This window comes from Scardinius erythrophthalmus, assembly GCF_964197995.2.
Source record: "Scardinius erythrophthalmus genome assembly, chromosome: 9".
Taxonomy (NCBI): Eukaryota; Metazoa; Chordata; class Actinopteri; order Cypriniformes; family Leuciscidae; genus Scardinius; species Scardinius erythrophthalmus.
This window is the reverse complement of record NC_138229.1, coordinates 29,584-57,500: the sequence shown is the minus strand read 5'-3', so window position 1 is coordinate 57,500 and position 27,917 is coordinate 29,584. Positions and strand designations below refer to the sequence as shown.

The following is a 27,917-nucleotide window of genomic DNA, read 5'->3' as shown; positions in this document are numbered from 1 at the left end:
AAAGGGGGGCGGGAGGGACTTCGATGATGTCACGAAACCCGTGTGCACTGAAACGTTAACATGGCTTAATCCTTAATGCATTAGACTGATATTAAAAGAAATAAACGATTTTATCAAACTCAGTAAACTCAATGCTTATAATGCATACTACAGAAAAGCAGATGAGCACAGAATATGAACAACGCGTTTAATTGAGACAGTGGTATTAAAAGACCAAACTCAGGAAACACCATACAAATAAAGCAAAGCAATTGAGCTCTGAATATGGATGCAACGAGTTTAATTGTACGTTTTCCTCCCATAGAAAACCAAGAAAACGCTTAATAAGACTTAATGGACCAACAGTTATAAAATAAATAAAAAAACAAAAAAAAACACATAATTCATTAAATTATTAATAAAACACAGGCAGCAAGGTTATTTGCACTGAACACACATTTGCTTTCTTTCTTCATATTCTGTGCTCATCTGCTTTTCTGTAGTATGCATTATAAGCATTGTGTTTACTGAGTTTGATAAAATCGTTTATTTCTTTTGATAACAGTCTAATGCATTAAGCCATGTTAACGTTTCAGTGCACACGGGTTTCGTGACATCATCGAAGTCCCATTTCATTGGCTAGCTGCCAACCAATAAAACGGCTCCTTTGACCCCCCCCCCTCCTCCCGCCCCCCTTTCTCTCTCGCCGCCTCTGAGTTTCAAGTGCACAAGTTAGTTTTGCACCTGATATATCGCGAAAAGAGTAGCAAAAGTCAAGGCGCGAAATTTGAAATTGCAGTGACAGATTTGAGAAGTTGCAAGTGCCTATTTGAGGTAGTACTGCGAATGTGAACGTAAGATTAAACGCAAAATATATATTACAAGTTTGTGTCTGTCGTTGTATTTCTGTGAATGGCATTTTATACATTTGTGTCTACTCGTCTGCAGCTTGAGATTCAGAATACAGGTTTTTGACTATTGTCTGCGAGTGCAAATTTCAACATTCAACTTCAGATTTTTATTTTACAGGTTTTCACATGGGAGCTGTGAGTGTAAATGTTCATGTGCAAGTACGAATATTTATTGTACAAGTTCTCAAATTTACATTTACGTGCTCTCGAGTTTTGCTACTGATTTACCTTCATAGATAAAAGACCTTTCATTTATCTGTTACAACGTGGGTATCATCATCAGTCGTATTCATTTTGTTAATAAAAGTTCTATGAGTTTGTTGTTAAAAACCCTACTATTTTTTTATTAAGAATAATATTGAATCAACATTAAACATTGTTTTTGTTTCAATAGGAAAGATCTAACGTTAAAGATCAAAATAAGCGCTACAGGTCCAGCATTATTGACAAATATATTTTCTTGTAAAATATGAGATATCAGTAACACTTGTGTTGTCACAAGTTAATTAAAGAAACACATAAACACAGCTAATATGTCTGTAATCAAAGCACAATCTCCAAAAACAACTGCAGACTGCATGGCTACAGCTAAAAAAAATCAACCCAAAGACTATGACCTTCACTGATGAGTGCGTGCTGCTTGTTTTCATGGCTTAGGCTACTTACTTTCATGTTTCAAACTAATTTTAATTAATAGACGAATTGACATTTTTTTTTTTTTTTTTAAGACATTTTGTATTTATTTATTTTTAACCGCACCCTCAGCACCCCTACTTCCCGCACACACACACATACACACACACACACTCACTCACAACAGTTCAGTTCAGTTCATATAATGGTGTCAATGCAGGCAGATCAATAATATTTTTGAATATTAAATGTCCCCAACTAAGCAAGCCAAAAGCCAAGGCAACAGTGGCAAGGAACCAAAACTCTATCAGTGACAGAATGGAGAAAAAACCTTGGGAGAAACCAGACTCAGTCGCTCAGTTCTCCTCTGGCCAACGAGCGAACAGTGTATGATTATGATTCAGGCAGCATTACAGGTCAGAGGTCAGATTGGATCAGAACATTCAGAATATTATCCAGTTCCATCTGGTTGAAGATTGGAGTCATGCCGAAATGGAGGCGAGTTTGTTGAGGATCAGTGCCGATAAGATGGCCGCCGCCTCTACGCCTGTGTCTTCGGACAAGATGGCCACCGCTACGCCTGTGTCTTCAGACAAGATGGCTGCTGCTATGCTTGTGTCTTCGGACAAGATTGTCGCCATGCCTGAGCCCTTGGAGGTTACAGTGTTGACCATATGGGCTACGGCTGTCTTGTGCGTGTGGAGTGCACACACATCGGCTCCAGCCCCTGACCAGAGTCCAGTGAAGGCTCCAGCCTCAGAGTTCAGCCCAGAGCTCTACCCAGTGCCCACTCTCATCCCAGAGCTCTGCCTTGTGGCCATTCAAGCCCTCGAGTTAGTTCCAACCCATGAGCCCATTCCAGAGTCAGCGCCTCCCCGGCCGCCTGAACTGTAAGCGCCTCCCTGGCCCCCTGAACTGTAGGCGCCTCCATGGCCCCCTGAACTGTAGGCGCTTCCCTGGCGGCCTGAACTGTAGGTGCCTCCCTGGCCCCCTGAACTGTAGGCACCTCCCTGGCCCCTTGAACTGTTGGCGCCTCCCTGGCCCCCTGAACTGTAGGCGCCTCCCTGGCCCCCTGAACTGTAGGCGCCTCCCTGGCCCCCTGAACTGTAGGCGCCTCCCTGGCCCCCTGAACTGTAGGCGCCTCCCTGGCCGCCTGAACTGTAGGCGCCTCCCTGGCCCCCTGAACTGTAGGCGCCTCCCTGGCCCCCTGAACTGTAGGTGCCTCCCTGGCCCCCTGAACTGTAGGCGCCTCCCTGGCCCCCTGAACTGTAGGCGCCTCCCTGGCTGCCTGAACTGTAGGCGCCTCCCTGGCCCCCTGAACTGTAGGCGCCTCCCTGGCCCCCTGAACTGTAGGCGCCTCCCTGGCCCACTGAACTGTAGGTGTCTCCCTGGCCCCCTGAACTGTAGGCGCCTCCCTGGCCTCCTGAACTGTAGGCGCCTCCCTGGCCCCCTGAACTGTAGGCGCCTCCCTGGCCCCCTGAACTGTAGGCGCCTCCCTGGCCCCCTGAACTGTAGGCGCCTCCCTGGCCCACTGAACTGTAGGTGCCTCCCTGGCCCCCTGAACTGTAGGCGCCTCCCTGGCCCCCTGAACTGTAGGCGCCTCCCTGGCCCACTGAACTGTAGGCGCCTCCCTGGCCCCCTGAACTGTAGGCGCCTCCCTGGCCGCCTGAACTGTAGGTGCTTCCCTGGCCGCCTGAACTGTAGGCGCCTCCTTGGCCGCCTGTACTGTAGGTGCCTCCCTGGCCCCCTGAACTCTAGGCACCTCCCTGGCCGCCTGGACTGTAGGCGCCTCCCTGGCCCCCTGAACTGTAGGTGCCTCCCTGGCCCCCTGAACTGTAGGTGCCTCCCTGGCCCCCTGAACTGTAGGCGTCTCCCTGGATGTAATGCTTGCTGTCAGTTTTGTTTGACTTCCTTGTCCGTGTCTGCATTTATCAGTTTTGCCTGGATTTACTTTTGTTATGTTTGTTTGAATAAATGTTTTCTGCATCTGGATCCCACATTTGTTCCTCTGAAACAGCCACCGTTTCAATGGAAAAGAAATAAATGCCTTCCCCAAATGACTAGACAACTGTTAATAGCGCTTCTTTCACCTAGTCCACCAATCTGCAGAGCACATAGACATCATTTGTTGACAACACTTCTAAACACAAGGTCAACAATTCACATAATGAATCACATAATGCATTTAATGCTAAAGCTATGTATTTCATCAAAACAAACGCACATTAATTCACATTAAGTCTTTGTTGTGGAATGATTATCACTGTCTGTAGGACTCTATAGAGTTTAAAGTCTGTAATAAAAACAGATGATCTGATATTTGTACGATGCAGACAGCAGTGAAGAGGTGAAGCAGCTCAGGGAGGTGGTGCTGTCTGGGCGTGTTTGTCTGCAGCAGGCGGAGTTAGAGGCGGAGCAATGGAAGGATGAGTTGAGGAGGCTGCAGACGCACAACTGTGAGCAAAGTCAACAAATCCAACAACTGCGACAAGACAGACAAAACAGTCAGGAGCACAACAACAGGTCAGAGAAACTAAATGAAGAGTAGCTTCATGTAAAGAAAGTTGTTTCAATAGAGTGACTGGCAATTTCGGATTGTTGTGGTTGGAACTCTTGTGTATGAGTGTGAGATATACACATGAATGTAAGGCTGTGTATCTGGTGATGTGTGTTCAGACTGCAGCACGAGGTGAGTTTACTCCAGCAGCAGTTAGCAGAGAGCAGACAGCTTCTACACTCCCTACAGAGTGAACTACAGCTGTACGACCGAGTGTGTGGTGCGAGAAAGAGCACAGCTGCAGGTAAGACACCACAAGCTCTGTACATTGTTTTTGTTTTTTTTATTGTTTTATTAGGATCCCCATTAGCGGCCCATTTAATGGCAGCTAATCTTCCTGGGGTCCTCTTTAAAATATTCACAACATAAAATTACACAAAGCAATAACAACACAAATTACAATCAAGAGAATTCAAACATTGCAATTACATTCAAAATATTACCAAGTGAACGAACATGACAATTTCCAGCTTTCACAAGGTCATTTGCAGCAGTTCCTGGGTTACTGTCCTCTTAAATTTGTATTTGTTCTGAATTCTGCGTGACGAGACAGAGAGTCGATTCCAAATAGATATTGTTCTGTAAAGTGATTTGCGTTTCAGAAAATTTGTCCTGGGAAGCGGAAGTTTTATGTCACCACCTAGTGCCTGCCTGGTGGCATATAGGTGTCCACTTCCTACAAAAACAAGCTGCTCAGAGAGAAACTGTGGCTGTTTCATAAATACTGCATTCCACAATATTAAAGTTAATCGTAGTTTGATTTTGTCGTCAACTGTGAGCCAAGAAAGGCGTATATGCATCAGGGCCACGTTAGTCTTAAGAGAGCACTGGAGGACAGTCCTCGCTGCCCTATTTTGTGCCACTTGAAGCTTACGAAGGTCTTTTTCTGATGCAGACGACCATATAATTGGACAGTTTTCTAAATGGCACAGAACAAGAGACTGGACAACCTGTTTAGCAATGGACATAGGAATATATGACATACATTTTCTGGACATTGCAATACCATTCCCCATTTTAGCTATCATTCCATCAATATGAGCTGACCAAGACAAGTAAGAATCCAAGGTGACGCCCAGTAACCTGGCTTGCATCACTTGTCTTAGCTGCAGCCCATTGACTGACAAGTTCAGAAAGGGCTGGGTAGTTAGTTTTGATCTTTTCCAGAATATCATAGATGTTGATTTGTCTACATTTAAAACTAATTTGTTATCTTTTACCCACTTGCTTATATTCTGCAAGTCATGATTTAATAGATTTGAGACATCATGAGGAGTTTTTGCAGAACAGTACAGTGTGGAATCATCTGCATACATGACAACAGTTGAGTGTTTCACAATAAAAGGTAAATGATTTGTAAAGATCGAGTATAGCAAAGGCCCAAGGCAGCTACCCTGGGGCACACCACAATGTATTGTCTTAGTAGATGAATATTGACCATTAAAGAACACCCGCTGCTTCCTATTGGATAGGTAACTCCCCATCCACGACAGAGACGAAGGTGTAAAACCATAGCATTCTCATTTTTGAAGCAGTATTTTGTGATCTATCAGGTCAAACGCTGCACTGAAGTCCAACATCACTGCTCCTACTAATCTGTTTGCATCGATTTCTTCTAACCAGTTGTCGGTCATATGAGTTAAAGCAGTACATGTGGAGTGACCCTCTCGATATGCATGCTGGTACTTGGTGATCAGCCTATTAGAAAAAAAATATTTATAAACTTGTTCAAAAGCAATCTTTTCCATGACTTTGCTGAGTAAAGGTAATAGACTGATATTACTAGGTAATAGTCGGCTATTCTGTCCTGTAAATGTGGCTCTTTTATTTTTAGGCAGTGGTATGATTTTAGCCTCCTTCCATTTCTCTGGAAATATGCCCTGCAACAAACTGAAATTGACCAAATGAGCAATGGGAAAGGACAGAGCTTCAGCTGCCACCTTGATAAGCCTGGTGTCCCCAAGTGGTCCATGCCTGATGCCTTTCCATCAGGAAGAGCTGCAAGAATTTTTCCAACAGAACCTCTGTCAACTTGACCGAATGAGAAAGTGACAGAATGGTACTTCTCACTCATAATCTTACTTAATATTGCATCATAAGATGCTGAGATATTTGGACACATACCAGATCGAAATTTCTCTAAATTACTAATAAAATGTTGAAATAATTAGCAATTCCCTCTGGATCTGTAATGAACACTCCATCATTTTCAACATATGAAGCAGCTGAGTGCTTACTCCTGCCCATTATTTGATTTAAAGTGTTCCATAGTTTTTTACCATCATTTTTTGCTTCATTAATCTTTTCCTGGAAGTACTCTTTTTTCTTCTTTCTATTCATTTTGACTACTTTATTTCTAAGAGTTCGGTATTGTTTTTGATCAGCTAGTTCGCAAGAAATATTCGCTTTTGTTTTAGCGTTATCTCTAGACAGCATTAAATTTTTAAGATTTTTGTCCAACCAAGGGGCATTTTTATTTCTCACAGCTCTTTTTCTGAGAGGAGCATGCTTGTCAACTATTTTCATTAGTATGTCCATAAACCTATTAAGGGCTGAGTCAGGGTCACGATCTTCACACACTTCTGACCAGTCCACACCTTGAATTTCACCCACATACTGCTCTTGGTTGAAATATCTATAAGTTCTTTTATGAATTATTTTACAGCCACCTTTAGGCAATTTAGTTTTCCTTGTGACTTCTATGATATTATGGTCACTACAACCAGTGGGCACAGAGACTGCTTTGGGGCATTGTTCAAAAGCGTTTGTAAATATATGATCTATACATGTTGCAGATAACACCAATGTACTGGTAGCAACCCTAGTGGGTTGAGTTATGATTTGTTTTAGGCCACATATTGTAGCTGTAGATTTAAGCTTCTTATACATTGGACAGTTTGGTGACAGCCAGTCAATGTTAAGATCACCTAAAATAAATATCTCTCTGTTTTGATCACAAACAGCATCAAACATTTCACATATGTTATCCAAATATTGAGTATTGGCACTGGGAGGTCTGTATAGACACCCAACTAAGATAGGCTTTATGTGTGGCATATGAACTTGTACCCATAATGCTTCAATATTCTGCCATATGAAGTCATTTCGAACATTAACTGGGATGTTATCCTTAACATAGAATGCAACACCACCACCATGTCTATTTCTGTCCCTCCTAAATAATCTATAGCCGTCTATCTTCACATCAGCATCCGTGAAGCTAGAATCTAAGTGTGTTTCAGACAAAGCTAGGATTTCAATACTATTGGACTGCAAAATCTGATGTATGTTATTAGTTTTGTATCTCAAACTGCAGATATTCAAGTGCGTTATTGTAATACCCTTAATTGGAAAAGCTGAATGACACAAGTCAATAGCCATGATCTAAATTACATGTAAAAACACATAAAAATACAAATAAACAAAACAAAATGAATGTTTACATACTTCTAACTAGGCTCCTCCACTCTTGGATTTTATGACCAGTTTATCATATTTCAGAGTGGCTATTTCTCCTCTTTCCCGGGCAGCTCGCAGCTTGGGTAGCAGTTCTTTTCTTTTCTTCATTACAGCCTCAGAGAAGTCCTCATTTATGTAGATGCGTGTGCCTTTTAATTTCTTTGCAGAGGATAACATGGTCTGCTTGTCCTTGAATCGCAGGAGTTTGACGATTATCTGTCTGGGTCTTCCACCCTCCTGATGCTGGCCAATCCTGTGGGCCCGTTCAATTTCAATATTGTTGTCATTTAGACCCATTTTGCTGACCAACATGTCCTTGATTTTCTTCTCGGATACATCCCAGCTCTCTCCTCTTTCCTCAGGAATGCCATCCACTATAAGGTTGTTTCTTCGCGACTGGTTCTCAATAAAATCCAGCTTTGTAGCCATCTTGTCCAACTCCTCCTTTGATTTAAGTATTTCCGTTTCAAGCTTCTTCAACTTATTCATTTCCTCTTGTGCTTTAGCCATTTTGTCAACTTTGTCTTGAGTAAATTCCAGGCTGATTTTGATTCCTTGAACATCCTTAAATACATCATCTAAGCGTTTGTTGGTGCCATCAATTATGAGCTGCACAAAAGATTTAAAGTTGTCCTGTTGTTGTTGTAACATGTCTTTGTAAAAATCTTTTTGCTGCTCAAGCGTCTGAGTGAAGAGGCTCATGGTCACCAGTGACTCATCCTCTGGTGGTATAGCCTTTGGTTGTCTGGGAGGCATGTTGTTTCTTACCCTGTGCGTCCACCTGGGCCCTGGGTGTAAAACCAAGAAAGTCCTGGGTAGCTCAAGGGCTTCGGCCTACTCCAGACCTCACTCCAAACAAACAAGATTTTGAGGATATTCCAGAAATATCTTGACTCAATATTGTGGAACAGGTTGGGTTAGAGGCTCCCTGACACGGGTACCAGGAGCAAGATGAAGAAAAAAAGAGGATTTGGGTGATATTTGATAGATTGAAAACAGTCTCCACACATTGCCACCATCATGTACATGTTACAGGAATAATCACACCCTCAAAAATAAAACTCTTCTGGAATTGTTTATTCACACTCATGTTATTGCAAATCTGTACAAGTGCCAGTGTTTCAGTGAAACACAGTTTAGACAGGCTGTTCTTTTACATACAATTAAATGCAGACCTGTCCAACATCAGAAATGACAAAAATATCATAAAACTGCCATAAAAGTAGTCCTAAGAAGTAGAATGAGACGTGTGCTATATTCCAGCCATGTGCACAAGTGATTTTTAGAATTTTCCGCTAATTGTGGAGGGAAAGATTATCAACGAGTGACAGTTTACAGCTGTTCAAATTGCATATTAATTCATGAACCACTCAGGCTGTTGACAGAGCTCCCCCCCCCCTCCCTCTCCCTCCTTCTCCCCGCCCCCTCCCCCCCACCTCCCCACCTCTCTCTCAGGGTGTGTGTGTGAGGTGCCGTGTCCGTCAGTGGAGTTGCGAGAGCTGCTGGTGGAGGTTCGGGCTCTCAGGGTCCAGCTGGAGGTCAGTGTACAGGAGAACAGTTCTCTTCGAGCTCAACTCCAGAAGCTGGATCATTCGTCCGATCAGCGCCGGTCACCCATCGTTCCGGCCAGTCCCCTGAGAGACGTGCTTTACCGACGACTGATTCTCCATGGTAACCTGTGGAAATCTTCATTTCACTTCAGATGTTTTGCTTGTGTAATTTAACAACTAGAAAACAGACACTCATGTGACTTGTTGGCATGTGCACTTGTAACTGTTGTAGGCCAGTAGTCATGGCGTGTGTAGTCAATTCAAGGAAAGGTCAAGGTCACTTTTATTTATATAGCACCTTAAAACATAATTTCTGCTGACCAAGGTGCTTCACAGAAACATAATAAAAACACAAAAAACACAATAAAAACAAAAGTCGTACAAATTACATAGTAAAAAAAAATAACTCACTAAGGCTACATATCCACAATTATGAATAGGCCTGAGAGAAAAGATGCGTTTTCAGTGCTGACTTGAATACATATAAAGAAGAAGACAACCTGACAGATTGAGGTAACGAATTCCACAGTCTAGGACCAAGAACAGAGAACGCTCTGTCACCTTTAGATTTCAAACGAGAGTGCGGGATAGTTAATAATCTCTCAGATGATGATCTAAGAGATCTTCGAGGAGAGTACGGACAAATAAGGTCTGAAATATAAACTGGAGCAAGACCATGCAAGGCTTTAAATACAAAAGTCAAAATCTTGTACTCAGTTCTGTATTTGACTGGAAGCCAATGTAAATGCAATAGAATAGGGGTGATATGCTCAAACTTTCCCTTTCCCATTAAGAAGCGGGCTGCAGCATTCTGTACCAGTTGCAAACGCATTAATGAAAACTGGTTGATACCAGCATACAAGGCATTACAATAATCCAACCTTGTTGAGATGAAGGCATGAATTACTGTCTCTAGGTCACCAAAAGATAAAATAGATTTCAATTTCCGTAAGCCTCTAAGCTGGAAGAAACTGCCTCTGACAACAGAGTTTATTTGCTTGTTGTCGAATGCGCATGCGTCGCGTCTGAACGCGTTGTTGTCTTTGGAGCTCTATCGATTTGATTTATAATTCTTGATTTTACTCTTTAAACTTACTTACAACAAACATTTTCTACTTTTCCTCACTGAGAAGCACTATTGCTCAAACCTCATAGTTACAACGCGGACTGTTGAGCAGACGTGTCTCAAGCCTGTTAGTGATTCTACGCTGGATACTCTTATAGGTTACTCCCGGGGATCACGGCTGAACGCGTCTTCTCAACACTCACTTACAAACATTTTTCACCTATCGTGCGTCTACTCTACACCCGTACCACTTAAAAGACGGATTATATCTAAGACGCTTGTCAGAAATTAGTATTAATTGATAGCATCACTGGTAGTGTCGTTGCTAACTTACTGTCCATCTGTTAAAATGGCGAATATATCAGATGCAAGTAGTCTACCTTTTGGTGCAGGTGAGGACACATTTGAGCTGCACGCGGTACAGTCTGAGCTGGAAGCTGTTGAGAAACAGATCCACGACCTTTTAGTGAGACAGGCCGAGCTGAGAGACCGGCGTTTGGCTCTTGAAACATCACGCGCTGATGCTCACAAATCAGAGATTAATGTTACTAACCGGCTGACTCCGACCTCGTCTACTCCGTGCGTTACTCGGCATCGGTCCCGAGCGCCAAGGTCGCGATCAGCCATGGTCTCGTTCACTCCGGCTCCAACACGCCACCACGAAGCCTGGATATTTCCGCAGCGGAAGACGCGAGTCAGGTCTAGACCAAGACCCTCTCCGACCCTCCCGGTTTTCGAGTTATCCACACAAAACCGCTTCTCTGCTCTTCGCGAAACAGAACGCGATGCTTTGATCATCGGTGATTCCATTGTTCGGCACGTCCATGCTACATCAGGTAAAAATAAGGTGCACAGTCACTGCTTTCCTGGTGCTCGTGTTTCTGAAATCGCTGCTCGCGTTCCCGAGATTCTGAACGATAACGAGCGCGTCGGAACTTTGGTATTGCACGCGGGAGTGAACGACATCAGGCTGCGCCAGACGGAAGTTCTGAAGAAAGACTTCAGGAATCTGATCGATACGGTACGCAGCACATCGCCTGATATAACGATCATTGTGTCAGGACCGCTTCCCACGTACCGTCTAGGACATGACAAGTTTAGTAGATTATTCGCGCTAAATGAATGGTTAACGTCATGGTGCAATGAGCAGAAACTGCTCTTTGTAAATAATTGGAATCTGTTTTGGGAGCGTCCTAGGCTATACCGTGCTGATGGCTTACACCCAAACAGATTCGGATCGGATCTTCTGTCAGATAACATCTCCAAAATGTTAAATACCTTTTGACTAGTAACCAAAAGTCCAAATCATAGTCTCTGCTGCACCAAATTAACTGAAATAAATAGTAGTGTAGAACATTGCATAGAAACTGTGTCTATTCCTCGTTTAGTGCGATCAAATAATAAATCTACTGCAGGATCTAGGAAAAATCTAATTGTTATTAAAACAGAAAATGTTGCTATTAGTAAACAAAAACAATTTCTAAAGCTAGGTCTTTTAAACATTAGATCACTCACACCTAAGGCAGTTATTGTAAATGAAATAGTCACAGATAATAGCATAGATGTACTTTGCCTTACTGAAACCTGGCTTAAACCAAATGATTATTTCGGTCTAAATGAGTCTATTCCATCAGGATACTCCTATAAGCACGAGCCCCGTCTGATTGGTCGTGGCGGCGGTATTGCAACTATCTATAGAGATATTCTCAATGTTACTCAGAAAACGGGTTATAAGTTTATTTCATTTGAAGTACTTGTACTAAATGTTACGCTCTTAGATGATAGAAAAACATCCCTATTATCTTTAGCCTTGGCTACCGTATATAGACCACCAGGGCCTTACGCTGATTTCCTAAAAGAATTTGCAAATTTTCTCTCAGATCTATTGGTCAATGTCGATAAAATATTAATTGTTGGAGATTTTAACATACACGTAGATAATCAAAATGATACGTTAGGGGCTGCGTTTATAGACTTATTAAACTCCTTTGGGGTTAAGCAAAACGTTACCGGACCAACTCATCGTTTTAATCATACACTCGATTTAATTATATCACATGGAACCGATCCAACCGATATAGATATCATTCCGCAAAGTGATGATGTAACTGACCATTACATGGTAACTTGCATATTACGTACCCCGGTAATATATCATGCTGCGCCGCGTTATCGATTAGGCAGAACAATCCTTCCATCCACCATAGATAATTTTTCAAATTGCTTATCGGATCTGTCTCAGCTGCTGCCTGAACCTAAACAAACAGATGAACTAGACGAACTAACCAGCACTATGAGCACCGTTCTCTCTGGAAAATGGGATATTGTTGCACCTATGAGACTAAAAAAGGTCAGAGAGAAAATTAAAGCACCATGGTACAACAATACTACTCGTGTTCTAAAGAGAGAAACCCGTAATTTAGAGCGTAAATGGAAACAAACTAATTTAGAGGTTTTTAGAATCGCTTGGAAAGACAGTACGTCACGCTATAAAAAGGCCCTAAAAGCGGCCAGGGCTGAGCATCTCCGCAAACTAATAGAAAATAACCAAAACAATCCTAGGTTCTTATTTAACACCGTGGCTAGACTAACAAATAAACAAGCGTCACCTGAACAAAATATTCCGTTACAGTTTAGTAGTAATGATTTCATGAATTTTTTCACTGAGAAAATAGAAAACATCAGATCCACAATTGTAAACGTTCAATCTTCAATCGCGCCTTATAATTCAGCCTCGATTATCACCCCGCAAGAACAATTACAGTGCTTTACAACTATAGAACAAAAAGAGTTAAATAAATTTATCATTTCCTCTAAAACAACAACATGTTTATTAGATCCCATACCAACTAAACTATTGAAAGAAGTGTTACCTATAGTGGAAGAGCCTCTCCTCAATATTATTAACTCGTCTTTATCTTTAGGTCATGTTCCAAGAACATTTAAATTGGCAGTTATAAAACCACTCATTAAGAAACCACAATTAGACCCAAATAACCTAGCAAATTATAGACCCATTTCAAATCTTCCTTTTATGTCCAAAATATTAGAAAAAGTTGTGTCTGCCCAACTGGGCTCTTTCTTGCAAGAAAATGACACCTATGAAAAGTTTCAGTCTGGGTTCAGGCCGCATCATAGCACTGAAACTGCGCTCGTTAAAATCACAAATGATTTACTCTTAGCTTCTGACCAAGGCTGTATCTCAATACTAGTTTTACTTGATCTTAGTGCTGCGTTCGATACTATAGATCACACAATACTCTTAGATCGGCTACAAAACTATACCGGTGTTCAAGGACAAGCATTAAGCTGGTTCAGATCATACCTATCTGACCGCTACCATTTTGTCTATTTAAACGGAGAAAAATCGATCATAACTCCAGTAAACTATGGAGTGCCGCAAGGATCTGTGTTAGGCCCTCTATTATTCTCAATATATATGCTGCCACTTGGAAATATTATAAGGAAACATGGAATTAGTTTCCATTGTTATGCTGATGACACTCAACTATATATTTCATCACGGCCGGATGAAAACGCTAAATTATCCAAATTGACAGAGTGTGTTAAAGATATAAAAGATTGGATGACGCACAATTTTCTTTTATTAAATCCAGATAAGACAGAGGTAATACTTATCGGTTCAAAAAACCGCCCACAAAACCTCTCACAATACAACTTTAACATAGTAGGGTGTCCTGTTACTTTATCCTCTACAGTAAAAGACCTGGGTGTTATATTAGATTGTAACTTGTCTTTTGAAAATCATATTTCATATGTTACAAAAACAGCATTTTTTCACCTTAGAAATATTGCTAAATTACGTAACATGCTATCTGTCTCTGATGCAGAAAAGCTAGTACATGCATTCATGACCTCGAGACTAGATTACTGTAATGCTTTATTAGCTGGTTGTCCTGCATCCTCAATAAACAAGCTACAGTTAGTCCAAAATGCCGCCGCTAGAGTTCTTACTAGATCAAGAAAGTTTGACCATATAACACCAATTTTATCATCACTACATTGGTTACCTATAAAGTTCCGTATTAATTACAAGGTATTGCTACTGACTTATAAAGCCCTAAACGGCTTAGCTCCAGTTTATTTAACGGATCTTCTATCGCCCTATAATCCATCGCGCTCTTTAAGATCACTAAATTCGAGGCTTCTGGTCATACCTAGGATATCCAGATCCACCAAAGGAGGGAGAGCATTTTCACATTTAGCACCAAAACTCTGGAATAGCCTTCCTGATACTGTTCGTTGCTCAGATTCGCTCTCCCAGTTTAAAACTAGATTAAAGACGCATCTCTTCAGCCAGGCATTCATATAATATTTTAATCTTACAGTTAAATCCGGTCTCTACTTCATAAACGCCAGAGGAGAACTGGCCCCCGACTGAGCCTGGGTTCTCCCAAGGTTTTTTTTTCTCCATTAGGTCACCTAATGGAGTTTTTTGGTTCCTTGCCACTGTTGCCTTTGGCTTGCTCAGTTGGGGATACTTATTTGATTAATCGATTCAACAGTGCTATTGATCTGCATTACCAAACGTGGATGTTTTACACCAGAAACAAACACTGATGTACTATTTTATTTAATACTGTGAAGCTGCTTTGATACAATCTGTATTGTGAAAAGCGCTATATAAATAAAGTTGACTTGACTTGACTTGGCTTGTCAAATTTTAACTCTGAGTCAACAACAACACCCAGGTTTTTTACATGAGTACGGATATTCGCTTTCAGCGGTCCTAAACCAGAGGTCAGGCCATCTACCAAATGGGGGGGGGAGGGGGGGTTATTAAATAAAGTAACCTCAGTCTTCTTTTCATTGAACTGAAGAACATTTTCACCCATCCAACTTTTAATATAATTTACACAGGCTAATAAATCAGATAAAGACTTAGAACCAGGCTTTATTGACATGTACAACTGGGTATCATCCGCATAAATATGATAAGGAACCTGATGAGATTCAAAGATGTAACGAAGGGGAAGCATATATAAAGAAAATAAAATCGGTCCCAAAATGGAGCCTTGCGGTACTCCACCCATGACAGGAACAGGTGATGAATGAGACTGGCCTATCTCCACAGAGATACTCCTCTCTGACAAATAGGATCCAAACCACTCTACAGCTGAATCACAGATACCAGCCTCAGTTTTTAACCTGTTTAAAAGAATGCAGTGACCCACTGAATCAAAAGCTGCACTTAAGTCCAACAATACCAGAACTGCACAGTTTCCAGAATCCACAAATAACAACAGGTCGTTTACCACTCTCTACAAGGCTGATTCAGTGCTATGCTTGGATCTAAACTCAGACTGAAACAGATCGAGTATATTATTCTCAATTAAGTAAGGGGATAACTGGTTTAAAACAGCTTTCTCCAATACTTTCGATAAGAAAGGCAGTTTTGAAATGGGTCTATAGTTATTTAGATCAGATGGATCCAAATTTGCCTTTTTGAGCAGCGGATGAACTACTGCATGTTTGAAACAAGATGGAACGGAGCTCGTCTGTAAAGAACTGTTTATGACAGAAATAATATTTGGTGCAACTGAGTCCAGGACTTCCTTTAACAATGTAGTTGGTATAACGTCAAGTGAACAAGTGGTCGATCTTAAACTGGACACTATATTCGATAGTTCCACATGTGAGATTGGATGGAAGTGAGAAAATGTAGCTCTATTCAAAGGCAGACGCCAGACCTTCTGGGATGGATTCGGTACAATCTGGGATTTGATGCAAAGGATTTTGTTAATGAAGAAGCTGCAAAACTTCTCACACAACTCTGGGCTCTGAGCAACACCAATCTCAGTAGAAGAATTTAATACTGAATTTATAGTAGCAAACAAAAACTTTGGACAGTGAGAATTTTGAGAAATCAAATTAGAAAAATATTTAGACCTTTGCAAAGCGGCCTCCTCTTAAAATTTAACTAAGGAATGTTGCAATAGCTGATAATAGATTTGTAATTTGTCCTTCCTCCATTTTCTTTCTGCCCTTCTACACTCCTTCCTTAAAGAACAAACTTTGTTCATCCAAGGCTTTTTTTTAGGTTTTCGTTACCTGACTTTACGGGGAGCGATTTCATTTAAAATCCCAGTACATGATGCATTAAAACTAAGCACCAAGTCATCAACATCCGGATACTGTGTAGTGACACCAACAGGGAGTTCTGTGAACGCCTCAATAAACTGTGCAGCAGTAGAATGATTAATAACTCTAGACAGGTAAGTGGAGGACTTGTGTTCAGATTTTAAAGTAGGGATAGAACAATCAAATAATATTGGCAGATGATCAGACAGACCAGCATCACGAATGTCAATGTTTGTTATAGGAAAGCCTGAAGTCATAACAAGGTCAAGTGTGTGACCCTGCATATGTGTAGGATCAGAAATATATTGTGTTAAATTAAAAGAATCTAAAAGTTGAGTAAACTCTCTTGCAATTGGCTTTTGTGGGCAACAAACATGTACATTGAAATCGCCTAGCAGCAAAACATCATCAGCTTTTGTGGCCAAAAAAGATAGAAAATCAGAGAACTCTTTTAAAAAATCATTATTGGATTTTGGTGCTCTGTAAATTAGGGCACAAAGCACAGGTTTCGGTAAATCCACTTTACACACTAAAGCCTCAAAACTGGAATAAGAGTCTAGAGAGAGGCTTACATGAAAACAAGTTCCTAAAAATCACAGCGACCCCCCCCCCCCCCCCACCACCACCACCACGACTAAAAGTTCTAGGGCAGCTGAGATATTTACAGTTTGTAGGACAGAGTTCAGATAAAGAAGTTTGATCATCTGGAGTGAGCCATGTTTCAGTAATAAAAGATAATCCAAGATATTTGATGAGAAAAAGTCATTCAACAGAAAAGTTTTGTTTGTAACAGATCTAGCGTTTATCAAAGCCATTTTAAGTGGTGTCGTGTTTTCTCCCAATAAAAAGGATTTATGTAGTGAGGTTTTTGGTATGAATCGGAGGGAGTCAAAATTCACACCACGCTGTAATTTTTTCCAGCTCGGGACATACCGCTTTGTACACCATTCAACAGGTATCTGCCGAGAATTTGCAGTGGAAGCTGGATAACTTGGTGAACATATCTCAGACGTCGAATGATCCCCAACTCAACACACCGTGAATAAGTGCTTGGCGTCAGATGAGACTCAGATCGACCATTCAAAAGCTTGAGTTCTAATGCAGTGTAGTTGACTAACACACCGCTACAAGCCGGTGGTGAAGACATTTCAAGGGGGTAACGTACACTATTCCAAGTGACGAAAATCCCCAAAACAGTCAATAAAGTCCAGCTGCCGCACAACAATATGGTCATGATTCAGTTCCTCCGTAGAAAAACACTCACCATGTGCTGAGTCTAGTAGATATCCAAATGACCGTCAATAATATTCATCCGTGCGTGGTCCATGAAAAATACCTCATTTTACCGGTTTATAACTCCACGATGATGAACAGCAAAATGGTGATCCACTCAAGCAGGTATCATGTATGAAGCTACTCCGAAAATGGTCCCAAAATGTAAATCCGTAAATCCAATCTGCTGATCCACAATGTAACAAGATGCCTCTTGAAGCGCTTTGTTTTTTCCCAAACGCGACTTCAACGCGCGCAACAAGCACAATCGAGCGGCCGCTCAACAAAAAGATAAAAATTTGGAGACAGGTTAAAACAAACTTTTTAAAAATAGTAAAAGTAAATCAAAACAAAATTAAAATATAAAAAACCCCGGAGAGTAGCGGCAGACATACACGCACAGCGTACACTCTCCAGAAGAGAGATGTGCAATGTCGAGCTGAAAGTCAAAGTCACCTTCATTATATAGCGCTTTTAACAATATAGATTGTTTCAAACCAGCTTTACAGTGATAATAGGAAATTACAGTAACAGATTGTTTTGACTTTACAGCAGCTCTAGAATAAAGTTATTGTCCAGCTGAAGTTAGTTTTGATTGATTCACTTCCGTTGCAAAGTTTATTATTTATTAACTTAGGGGCCGCTAACACAACACCGTTCCAACAGAAAACCCTTAACACGCTCCGGCCGCTCACCCACACAAAACAGTGCCTGGCGGCTCGAGAACGCAAACCCCAAAATAGGTTCCAAGGTGCAAGCCCAGAAAAAAAAAATTATAATAATAATAATTATAATTTTTTATCTCTGCGCAAGCTTTAAAAATGCAAACCTGTGAAAACGCTGATGGCGTGCACATTCGTATTACATGTTTAAGGCTGATTTATACTTCTGCGTTGGACCTACACCGGAGCCTCTACGCTGTAGGCAAAGCGTAGGTTTTCATTTATACTTCTGCGTCGTTGTCCGCGTTGACGCGCGCAGAGGGAGCATGTGAAACCCGAGGGAGGGGTTCTAGCAGACCAATCACAGCGCTTGCGTCCGCGTAGAGTTGACGCGTTGTTACATTTTTGGAGAGGTGCATGTCAGGGTACGCCGAAGGGTACGCGCACTACACACAGCCTACGACGTAGCTACGGCGTGAGTTCGATGCAGAAGTATAAATTGGGCTTTAGTCTATAGGTATGCGCGTTTGAATATATATGTGCGCTGGCGTGTAATCTTTCTTTACAACTTGACCTCAACAAATTACTTGTCTGGCCTTAAAAATGTATAATAAATAATTATTTATCGCTTCCACGTAGCCATGTGAACCGGAACAATTTTGACAACGTTTTATCTGTACAGAAGTAAAGGGAAGGAGGCCTTCGAAGGAGAGAGACTAGTTGACACTTTGGAGCTGCGTTGTTGTCGTGTTCAGGCGCAGGTCCTTCATCAGATCTAGATACAGCCTGGACCCGGCGGACTGCGGTAAACCTCAGATAAACAGAGAGACTAATATAAGCGTAGACCCCATCCCTCTTATGATGTAACGAGTACATCAGGATTTATGGGACGTGTTCCCGGTTCCGGCTGACCTAATCTATGCAGCCTAACATTGAATTATAGAAGTCTATAATGTGTTATGTGTATGCTAGGTCAAAGAGATGTGTCTTTAATCTGGCTTTGAACTGACAGAGTGTGTCTGCTTCCCGGACAATGTTAGGAAGACTGTTCCAAAGTTTTGGTGCTAAATAGGAAAAGGATCTACCGCCAGCAGTCGATGTAGATATTCTAGGTATTAGTAACTGGCCGGAATTTTGAGATCGCAATAGACGTGAAGGACTATAATTAGTTAAGAGCTCGCTCAAGCACTGCGGAGCTAAACCATTTAGTGCTTTGTAAGTAATCAGCAATATTTAAAAATGTATACGATGTTTAATAGGCAGCCAGTGCAGTGTTGACAGAACTGGGCTAATATGGTCATACTTCCTGGTTCTGGTAAGAACTCGAGCTGCTGCGTTTTGGACCAGCTGTAGTTTGTTTATTAAGCGTGCAGGGCAACCACCCAGTAGAGCATTACAATAATCTAGCCTGTTGTTCTGCATGTTTCATTGAGAACATATGACGTAATTTAGATATATTTTTAAGATGAAAAAATGTGGTTTTACCGATACTAGACACGTGACTTTCAAATGAAAGATTGGTATCAAAGAGCACACCCAGGTTCCTAACCGATGATGAAGACTTGACAGAGCAGCCATCAAGTGTTAGACAGTATTCTAGATTATTAAGTGAGGAAGTTTTTTTCCGAATTAATTAGTAGGAAATTACTAGTCATTAAATTTTTTATATCAGCTATGCATTCCGTTAATTTTGTGAATTGGTGAGTTTCGTTAGGGTGTGAATAAATATAGAGCTGCGTATCATCAGCATAACAGTGAACGCTAATGCCATGTTTCCTAATGATATCTCCTAATGGTAGCATGTACAGAGTGAACAGCAGCGGTCCTAGTACTGAGCCTTGTGGTACGCCATACTGAACTTGTGATCGATGAGACATCTCTTCATTTACTGCTACAAACTGATAACGGTCAGATAAGTATGATTTAAACCATGCTAGTGCAATTCCACTAATGCCAACATAATATTTGAGTCTATTTAAAAGAATGTTGTGGTCGATAGTGTCAAATGCAGCACTAAGATCGAGTAACACTAATAGAGAGATACACCCACGATCGGATGATAAGAGCAAATCATTTGTGATTCTAATGAGAGCAGTCTCAGTACTATGGTACGGTCTAAATCCTGACTGGAAATCCTCCAGATATCATTTCTTTCAAGAAAGGAACACAGTTGTGAAGATACTGCTTTTTCTAATATCTTTGACAGAAAAGGTAGATTCGAGATCTGCCTGTAATTGACTAATTCTGTACGATCAAGTTGCGTTTTTTTAATAAGCGGTTTAATCATAGCCAGCTTAAAAGTTTTTGGTACGTATCCAAATGACAAAGATGAATTAATGATATTAAGAAGAGGATCTATGACCTCTGGAAGTATCTCTTTCAGTAGCTTAGTCGGTATAGGGTCTAACATATATGTTGTCGATTTAGATGATTTAACAAGTTTAGAAAATTCTTCCTCTCCTATATTGCAATGAATGAATATCATTCATCATAACCCTATATGGAGCTTACAGACACAAACCAGCAGCAAGGCAGTCAGGAGCAAGCAATCAGCAGCCAATGGTCTGATGTTCTCCTAAGCCAAAAAGGAGGAGTGTAAACCTCACTCCTCTGATCTCGAGCCGCTCTAGCGGCTGATGGTAGTGGTGTTTATCCTCCTTGTTAGATGCTTGAAAATATTGAGCATTATCTTTAAAAACCTGTTTGTAGCTGCTGTTATCTTTGTAAAGAACCATTTTGCTAATAAACTTTGCGTGTGATGGACGTGATGGTTTTTGTGTGTGTGTGTGTGTGTGTTTTGTACTAACCACTCTGCCATGTTCCACAGACCCGTCTCCTTCTCCTCCTGTCAGAGATGTGGGTCCGTTTCCAGCCGGGCCTCTGTACTCGCCATACTCAGAGATAGAGGAGACTAACGGTGTGTGTGAGTGTGTGTGTGTGTGTGTGCTAACCATGAACTGCAGCTGCGATGTTGAAGTCACTGTACTTACTTTTCATTGTGGCTGAAAAGGAGGCCCTTCAAATAGCTTTGAATGGAATTAAAATGTAAGTTAACTGCTAAATAAATACAACTTGGCTTCTCCCTTTATTGAGAACTTGAGCTTGTTTGTCTTGTTCAAGTTTGAACAGTTCTGTCCGCGGTCACAGATAAACTTTCCAATTACCTCCTGGAACCTTCTGAAGTACTTCTGGTTGAGAACCAGTTATTAATGGTTTTGCTTGACTAATGTTTAATTGTAGTTAATAGGTCAAAGAGAAGAAGTCAAATCTGTGTTCTCTGCAGACTCGCTGGAGCCTCATGCGGATCTGGAAGGAGAAGCTCCGGACGGGTCGTTCGCCCACAGTAACGGGCGTCACGCGGTCGGGCACGTGGATGATCACGGGTCTCTGCAGCAGCAGGTTCTGGAGGCCCGGGTTCTGGTCCAGCGGATGGAGGCGGCGCTGACCAAGAGTCTCGACTCGGCTCTGATGGAGAAGGTGAAGCTCAGACCTGCTGACAGATCAAGCTGTCAGAATCAGATCTCATGTGTGTGTCTCTCACAGGCTCTGGACTACAGTACGGTGAAGACGCTGCTCTCGGACACCAAGACCTTGCACCAGATTCTGGACGAGGCCGTCTCTCTGCTGAAGATGTTCTGGCGTGCGGCTCTGCCGAGTAGCGACGGGCCCGTCCATCTCATTCAGAGGGTTCGAACTTCTGCAGCATTTGCTCAACATTTACTGATTCCTGAAAAATGAAAGGCCACATATATGTTTAAGGTGCTGCTGTTTTCCTCTCAGGAGCAGTCGATGCGCGAGGAGATCCAGTTTCTGCGTCTGCGGATTGCCCAGCAGGAGGAGGTTCTGCAGGGAACCATCACACGTTTGCGCTCCACCAGCAGAACCAAAGAAAGCATGGAGACCTTCATCGTCAACCAGCGTGAGTCCAGTTCAGTGCGTCAGTTTTTACCCAGTTGCTGAAACTCTAACAAATCAGAAACTAGGGCTGCTCGATTATAGCAAAAACCATGATCATGATTCTTTTGGTCATTATTGAAATTCTTATTTAACACGACATGACCAAATTCTTAGATCATGATATATTGTCATCATGAAAGAAAATGACTCATATGCTAGAAATAATGATACAAATTCTCATTACCAATTTTGACAAATTGAAGCAATAGAGCAAAGATTTAAATGAAATAAAGTGCTTAGGTTTTTTCAGTCTAACCAGAAGTATTCAGGCCAGTGATGCCCTTCCACAGACATGAATGTGAAATACAACACAGCGCAATAGTCTTTACTGTATGAATTAAATGTACAAAGATCTTATTAAAGCAAGTAAAGTTTAGTCAAAAGCAGTGAATGATTTTCTCTTGAAACGACCAAGCTTACATGAATGTTCACCAAATTGGGCATTTTGACATATTATGGTGTGTATTTGACGCTTGATGCCCAAAAGTATACTTCGCTTTTCTGCAGAGAAAACATCAGAAAACATCTGCCGAACAACGCAAATTCCGTGATTATGTTTAATACACAGTTTAGCAACAGAGGACTGCATTTTACGACAATCACATTCCCTGATTTGGACATTAAGTTTTGGAGGAACAAAAGCGCACTGCTGTGAAGGATAGAAAAGTGCACTGGATTTATAACAAATGACAAAACGAGAGAATAATTGCAAAACAGAATGCGACACAATCGTTTTATCTTAATCGCTAGAATCCGAAATCGAAAATGAAGTTGCTCGGATTGCACAGCCCTGTAAATCTGAAAACGTACCAGTACGTTCATAAAACACTTGATTGAATCCTGCAGTTAGTCTCAGCATGTGAACAAGCCTTTATTTCTGTCGAGCTTTATACTCTTTGATAGTTTTGAACACTCTCCAGTCAGAAGCTCAGGCTGGCAACCGGATCACGTTTGATTTGTTTCAATAGTTTGAGGATTTGTGTTTGGGTGATGTCATCAGAGCTTTAACAAACGCGTCTGTCTTACAGTGTCCCGGACTCGAGACGTGCTGAAGAAAGCTCGAGCGAATCTAGAGGTGAGTGTTGGGTTTGTGTTCAGCGCTGTTTGTCTTGTGTTTGTCCCTCATCTTGAATCTCCAACTCCTTCTGTCTTTATTCTGTCTTTCCTCCATTTCTCTCATTTTCTCCGAGTGTTTCCAGAAGAATGAACTCAGGATTTCCTCTCTAAGCTCCTCCTCTTCCTCCCTTTGCCATGGTAACGGTCAGTTTTGTGCCGTGTGCATGTCAGTGGTGTTGCATCATGGGTTGGATTACGTGGTTGTTTGAGTTACTCATGATTACAAATGTGAAAGAGATATTATCATATGTGCTGCTCACTCCCATTGCACCATAAAACACAACTAGTGATGCCCCGAAATGATTTTTTAAAAATAATTATTTACATTTTATCATCAATGCTCAAAAACTTTAGTTTTATACCATAGAAATTGCACATTAGGCAGTTTTTATATTAACTTTTAAATGATATAATTCAGTTTATACTCCAATTTATTTTCATGATAGATTTATTCAATAATACATGAAATATTTAAGAACATTTTAAGTAGAAATCTAATAAATATGTAAAATATATATTTATCAGAACGCTCCCCTCTAGAGTTATTTTTCTAGCTGAATATGGAGATGTTTGAGGTGAATGTGACATTACATGACATTATTCTCACATGATTGACGTCTTTCGGCGGTTGAAACACTGATTGATGGATTACATAAGACATGATGGATTTCAGGAAGTTGTTCTGTATCTTTCAACTTTCCTCCCTTCAACTTTCGGTTCATCCGTCACGCACATTAAACACACACAAACACACATTCATTGACTGAATTTACTGATGAAACTGACTGAATTTGAGAGCTGAGACTTTGTTTCATATCAGAAGTATCAAACACAATTATTGGATGGCAGGAGCTAGAGATAATATTTAGTGAAGTTTTGTTTAAATGGAAACAGATCTTGTGTATCAAAATGAAGATTGATTAAATATGATTATACCATGGTCTGGGTGAATACTCGATTCTGATTGGCTGCAAGGTGTCCATTAAAAAGTGATAGAGGACACCTAGTAAATAAACCGTCAGGCGTAACCAGGGAAACCAAGTTATTGTTTGTAAAAACTTTAGATTTCGATTGTAAAACTAATTAAAATATAAACTAATGTTTTAAAAATGTGTTATTTGGCAAGTGACCATGGTATAAGTGGGTTAATGCCCTTCGAGGTGTCCATTTTCAGGTATTAATGGACTTCGGCGGAGGCAACCGTCCGACGCTCCTCGCCCGTCGTCCATTAATACCTGACAATGGACACCTCGAAGGGCATTAACCCTTACGAAATCAATTTTGTCAATCCAGTCCTTGCGTCACAATGCTTACATGTTGTAGTTTATGTTGTGGCATGAAATAGATGCTTAACACAGTCAAAACACACATTATAGAAACACTAATAAAATGTTTTTTAGTTAATGGTTAAACACAATGTTTCAGTTAATGGTTTCGGCCCTCCAAAACTGAAACCAATTTCAGCTGATTTCAATTTCATTTTTGGCCAAATATTTTTGGTTGCTAAAATTTCGGTGCATCATGGAACTCAACAGCTTGTGCTAACAGACAAATTAACTGTGTGAGTGAGTGTGAGTGTGTGTGTGTGTGTGTGTGTGTGTGAGTGTGTGTGTGTGTGTGTGTGTGCCACGCCCCCTTGGCTAGATGCGTTAGAGTTAATTCCCCCTACCGAAACACCGAACAGGAGGTTTTAAGGGTGATTGAAAGCCTACCGAACAACAAGGCGTGCAGATCTGATGGTGTTACGTATGAAACACTTAAATCCACGAAACAATGGACATGTATCGCACTAACGCAAATATTTAATGTTTGTCTGACTAATGAGAAAATACCAAATTCGTGGAAAGGAGCCCTTATTCACAGAATTCCGAAAAAAGACAATATACCTGACAACCCAGCAACATGGAGAGACATCTCTTTACTCCCTACCATTTACAAAGTTCTTATGAAGTGCATTCTGAATCGCATCCTGCCATGGCTCTGCGAAATAAACATACTGTCGGAAAAACAAAAAGCCTATATTAATCGTCAAGGCATGAACGAGCACGTTTTCTGCCTGAAAACAGCAATCGATGATTTTAAGCATGAATCCACCAAGTTTTATGCAGTTTTATGCAGTCTTTCTAGACTTCCGTGATGCATTCGGCTCATTGCCGCATGGAGTTATGATTCAAGCCTTAGACGAAATTAACCTACCCAAACCTTATATCAACATGATTAAGGATATCTACAGAAACTCCTTTATCCAGGTGATCTGTGGAGACCAACTGACTAGCCCAATCCAACTAAGAACCGGCATCAAGACAGGCTGCCCATGGAGCGCAGTAAACTTTATTCTAGCCCTTAACCAGTGGCTCAAGTGGCTGTGCCTCTGCTCCCCCTCGCACATCAGATCGCCAAACCCTGTTCAGGCCTATGCAGACGACGTTTAGGTGTCATCCAGGGATGAGAGAGTGATCAAAACCATGCTCTCCCATACTGATAAATTCATGCGATGGTCTGGACTAGAGGTGAAAAACACCAAGTGCGCTGTGTTTTATGAGAGACGCAGTGGAGGCAACAGGTGGTATCAAGCCAAAAAAGACAAGCCACCTTCTTTTTCCATCATGGGCAATGAAATTAAAGTGTATGCGCGCCATGAAACTTACGGCTACCTTGGACACCGGTTCAACATTGCGGGCGAATGAGAGAGCAAATACACGAACTTAGCAGTGAATACTGCACAAGGCTGGACATGGTGGACTCATCCCCTCTCCCTGTCGCAATGGAACTACAGGCCATAAGAGAGATTGCCCTTTCTAAAATACAGCATCTCTTTGCAAATATACATATCCCTAAATGCATCTTAAATGAGTTGAATAATAAGACTGTAGGCCTGGCAAGACGCTGGATAGGACTAAATACACACTCGACAAGAGACGTCCTGTTTCACAGGTGCAGAGAGGGAGGGCTGGGCGTCCCTCATATAGAGTGGGTGTATGTTGCGGCCAGAATAAGGATGTTAAATAATGATGACGCAGCCGTGCGTGAGCTTGCCCGAGCCTCACTTCTACTACATCTGGGGAAACGCAAGGTCCCTCTCTCTACATCAGATGATGCGAGCTTCCTCGGGTTTAGAAGAAAACCCAATGGAAAACTGGACACCAACACACCAGGCTTTGGCGTGCGCTCGGACTGGCTGGACCTGAATGACCTCTGCAACTGCGCTAATATCCAACAGGAGGAACACAGCAGGACAGCCGGCGGAAGCCAACAAGATCATTGTCACAGATTCAACCATCACGGCAGAGGCAACCATCACAACTGGCGACAACATCCAACTCCTTGACACTCAAAACATCAGAAGGACAATAATCGATCACTTCCATCTGCGTATGAGACAGCACTGGACAGGCCTACGCCTACAAGGACAACTGGCCTGCCTGTCCTGTGCCGACCATAACGAATCACACACAGTTCTGAGGAACACAGCCCTACAAGACGACATCCACAGATTCACAATTAAAGCTCGTCTTCAGGTACTACCAACAAAGTCCAACTTAGCAACATGGTTTCCATCTGCACATGAGCCGTTCTGCCTGCAACATCACAGCCGGCAAAGAGAGACGATCGCACACATCCTTAATGGCTGCTCCGCCTACAAAGGACTGTACATCGCGCGCCACGACCGTATAGTTGCACTCTTAGTGAAGGAGCTCAGAGACAATGTCAACCTTACCACAATCCACTTTAACAAAAAAATTAAGACAGACTGGTTCTCCCCCCACACGAACAGTGCGCTACATTGGAAATTGCCATAAATCACTTAACAAATACACCTGACATAGTTGTAATTAATGAACACACCAAAGCCGTTACAATAATAGAAATTGGTTGCTCTTTTGATGCTTATATGGACACCTGCTATGCTTCAAAACTGTTGAAATATCAACCATGGTACAATGTTTTCAATAACTTTGGCTACTCCTGTAAAGTTATTGCCCTCATTTTTGGTAGTTTAGGCCATGTGCATAAGTTGTGTGTAAGAGGCCTGCAGATTTGCGGACTACATAAGAACAAGGCCAAAATACTAACAAGATATTGTTCTGTATCAGCAGTAATTGGTAGCCTCTATATATGGAGGCGTAGGTGCCACCTTTACCCTTAATGTGCGTAATGGACTGAGATATTGGCTGCTGTTGTACATCTTTCTGCCAAATTTGGATTATGCCATGATATATGTTTATCTTTTAATTCAAATAAAGAATTTAAGTGTGTGTGTGTGTGTGTGTGTGTGTGTGTGTGTGTGTGTGTGCGTGTGTGTGTGTGTGTGCGTGTGTGCGTGTGTGTGTGTGTGGGTGTGTGCGTGTGTGCGTGTGTGCGTGTGTGTGTGTGTGTGTGTGTGTGAGTGTGTGTGTGTGTGTGTGTGTGTGCGTGTGTGTGTGTGTGTGTGTGTTTGTGTGTGTGTGAGTGTGTGTGAGAGTGTCAGATTGGATTGGAACATTCAGAATATTATCCAGTTCCTCTGGTTGAAGATCGGAGTCACGCCGGTATGGAGACGAGTTTGCTGAGGATCAGAGCCGATGCTGGATCCGGCTGGATGGCCGTCGGGTCGATGATGGGTCGATGAGGACTTCACAGGGGAGAGTCTAGTTGACACAATCTCTGCTGACA

At 41.7% G+C, this 27,917-nt stretch overlaps 1 protein-coding gene across 12 annotated transcripts in view; it reads left to right on the top strand.

Moving 5' to 3' along the window:
- LOC308696376 (myomegalin) overlaps positions 1-27,917 on the top strand; it is a 108,604-nt gene that overhangs the window by 78,584 nt on the left and 2,103 nt on the right. For 4 of the 12 annotated variants that reach the window (XM_081375070.1, XM_081375065.1, XM_081375060.1 and 1 more), the window contains 9 exons: positions 3,857-4,046; positions 4,200-4,324; positions 8,995-9,210; positions 21,019-21,108; positions 21,475-21,668; positions 21,735-21,878; positions 21,972-22,110; positions 23,177-23,223; positions 23,348-23,408. In XM_081375070.1, coding sequence (XP_081231196.1) covers positions 3,857-4,046; positions 4,200-4,324; positions 8,995-9,210; positions 21,019-21,108; positions 21,475-21,668; positions 21,735-21,878; positions 21,972-22,110; positions 23,177-23,223; positions 23,348-23,408 — 1,206 coding nt within the window. The remainder of the gene's footprint in view (positions 1-3,856; positions 4,047-4,199; positions 4,325-8,994; positions 9,211-21,018; positions 21,109-21,474; positions 21,669-21,734; positions 21,879-21,971; positions 22,111-23,176; positions 23,224-23,347; positions 23,409-27,917) is intronic. The other 8 variants (XM_081375062.1, XM_081375061.1, XM_081375069.1 and 5 more) reach the window with 4 other exon arrangements.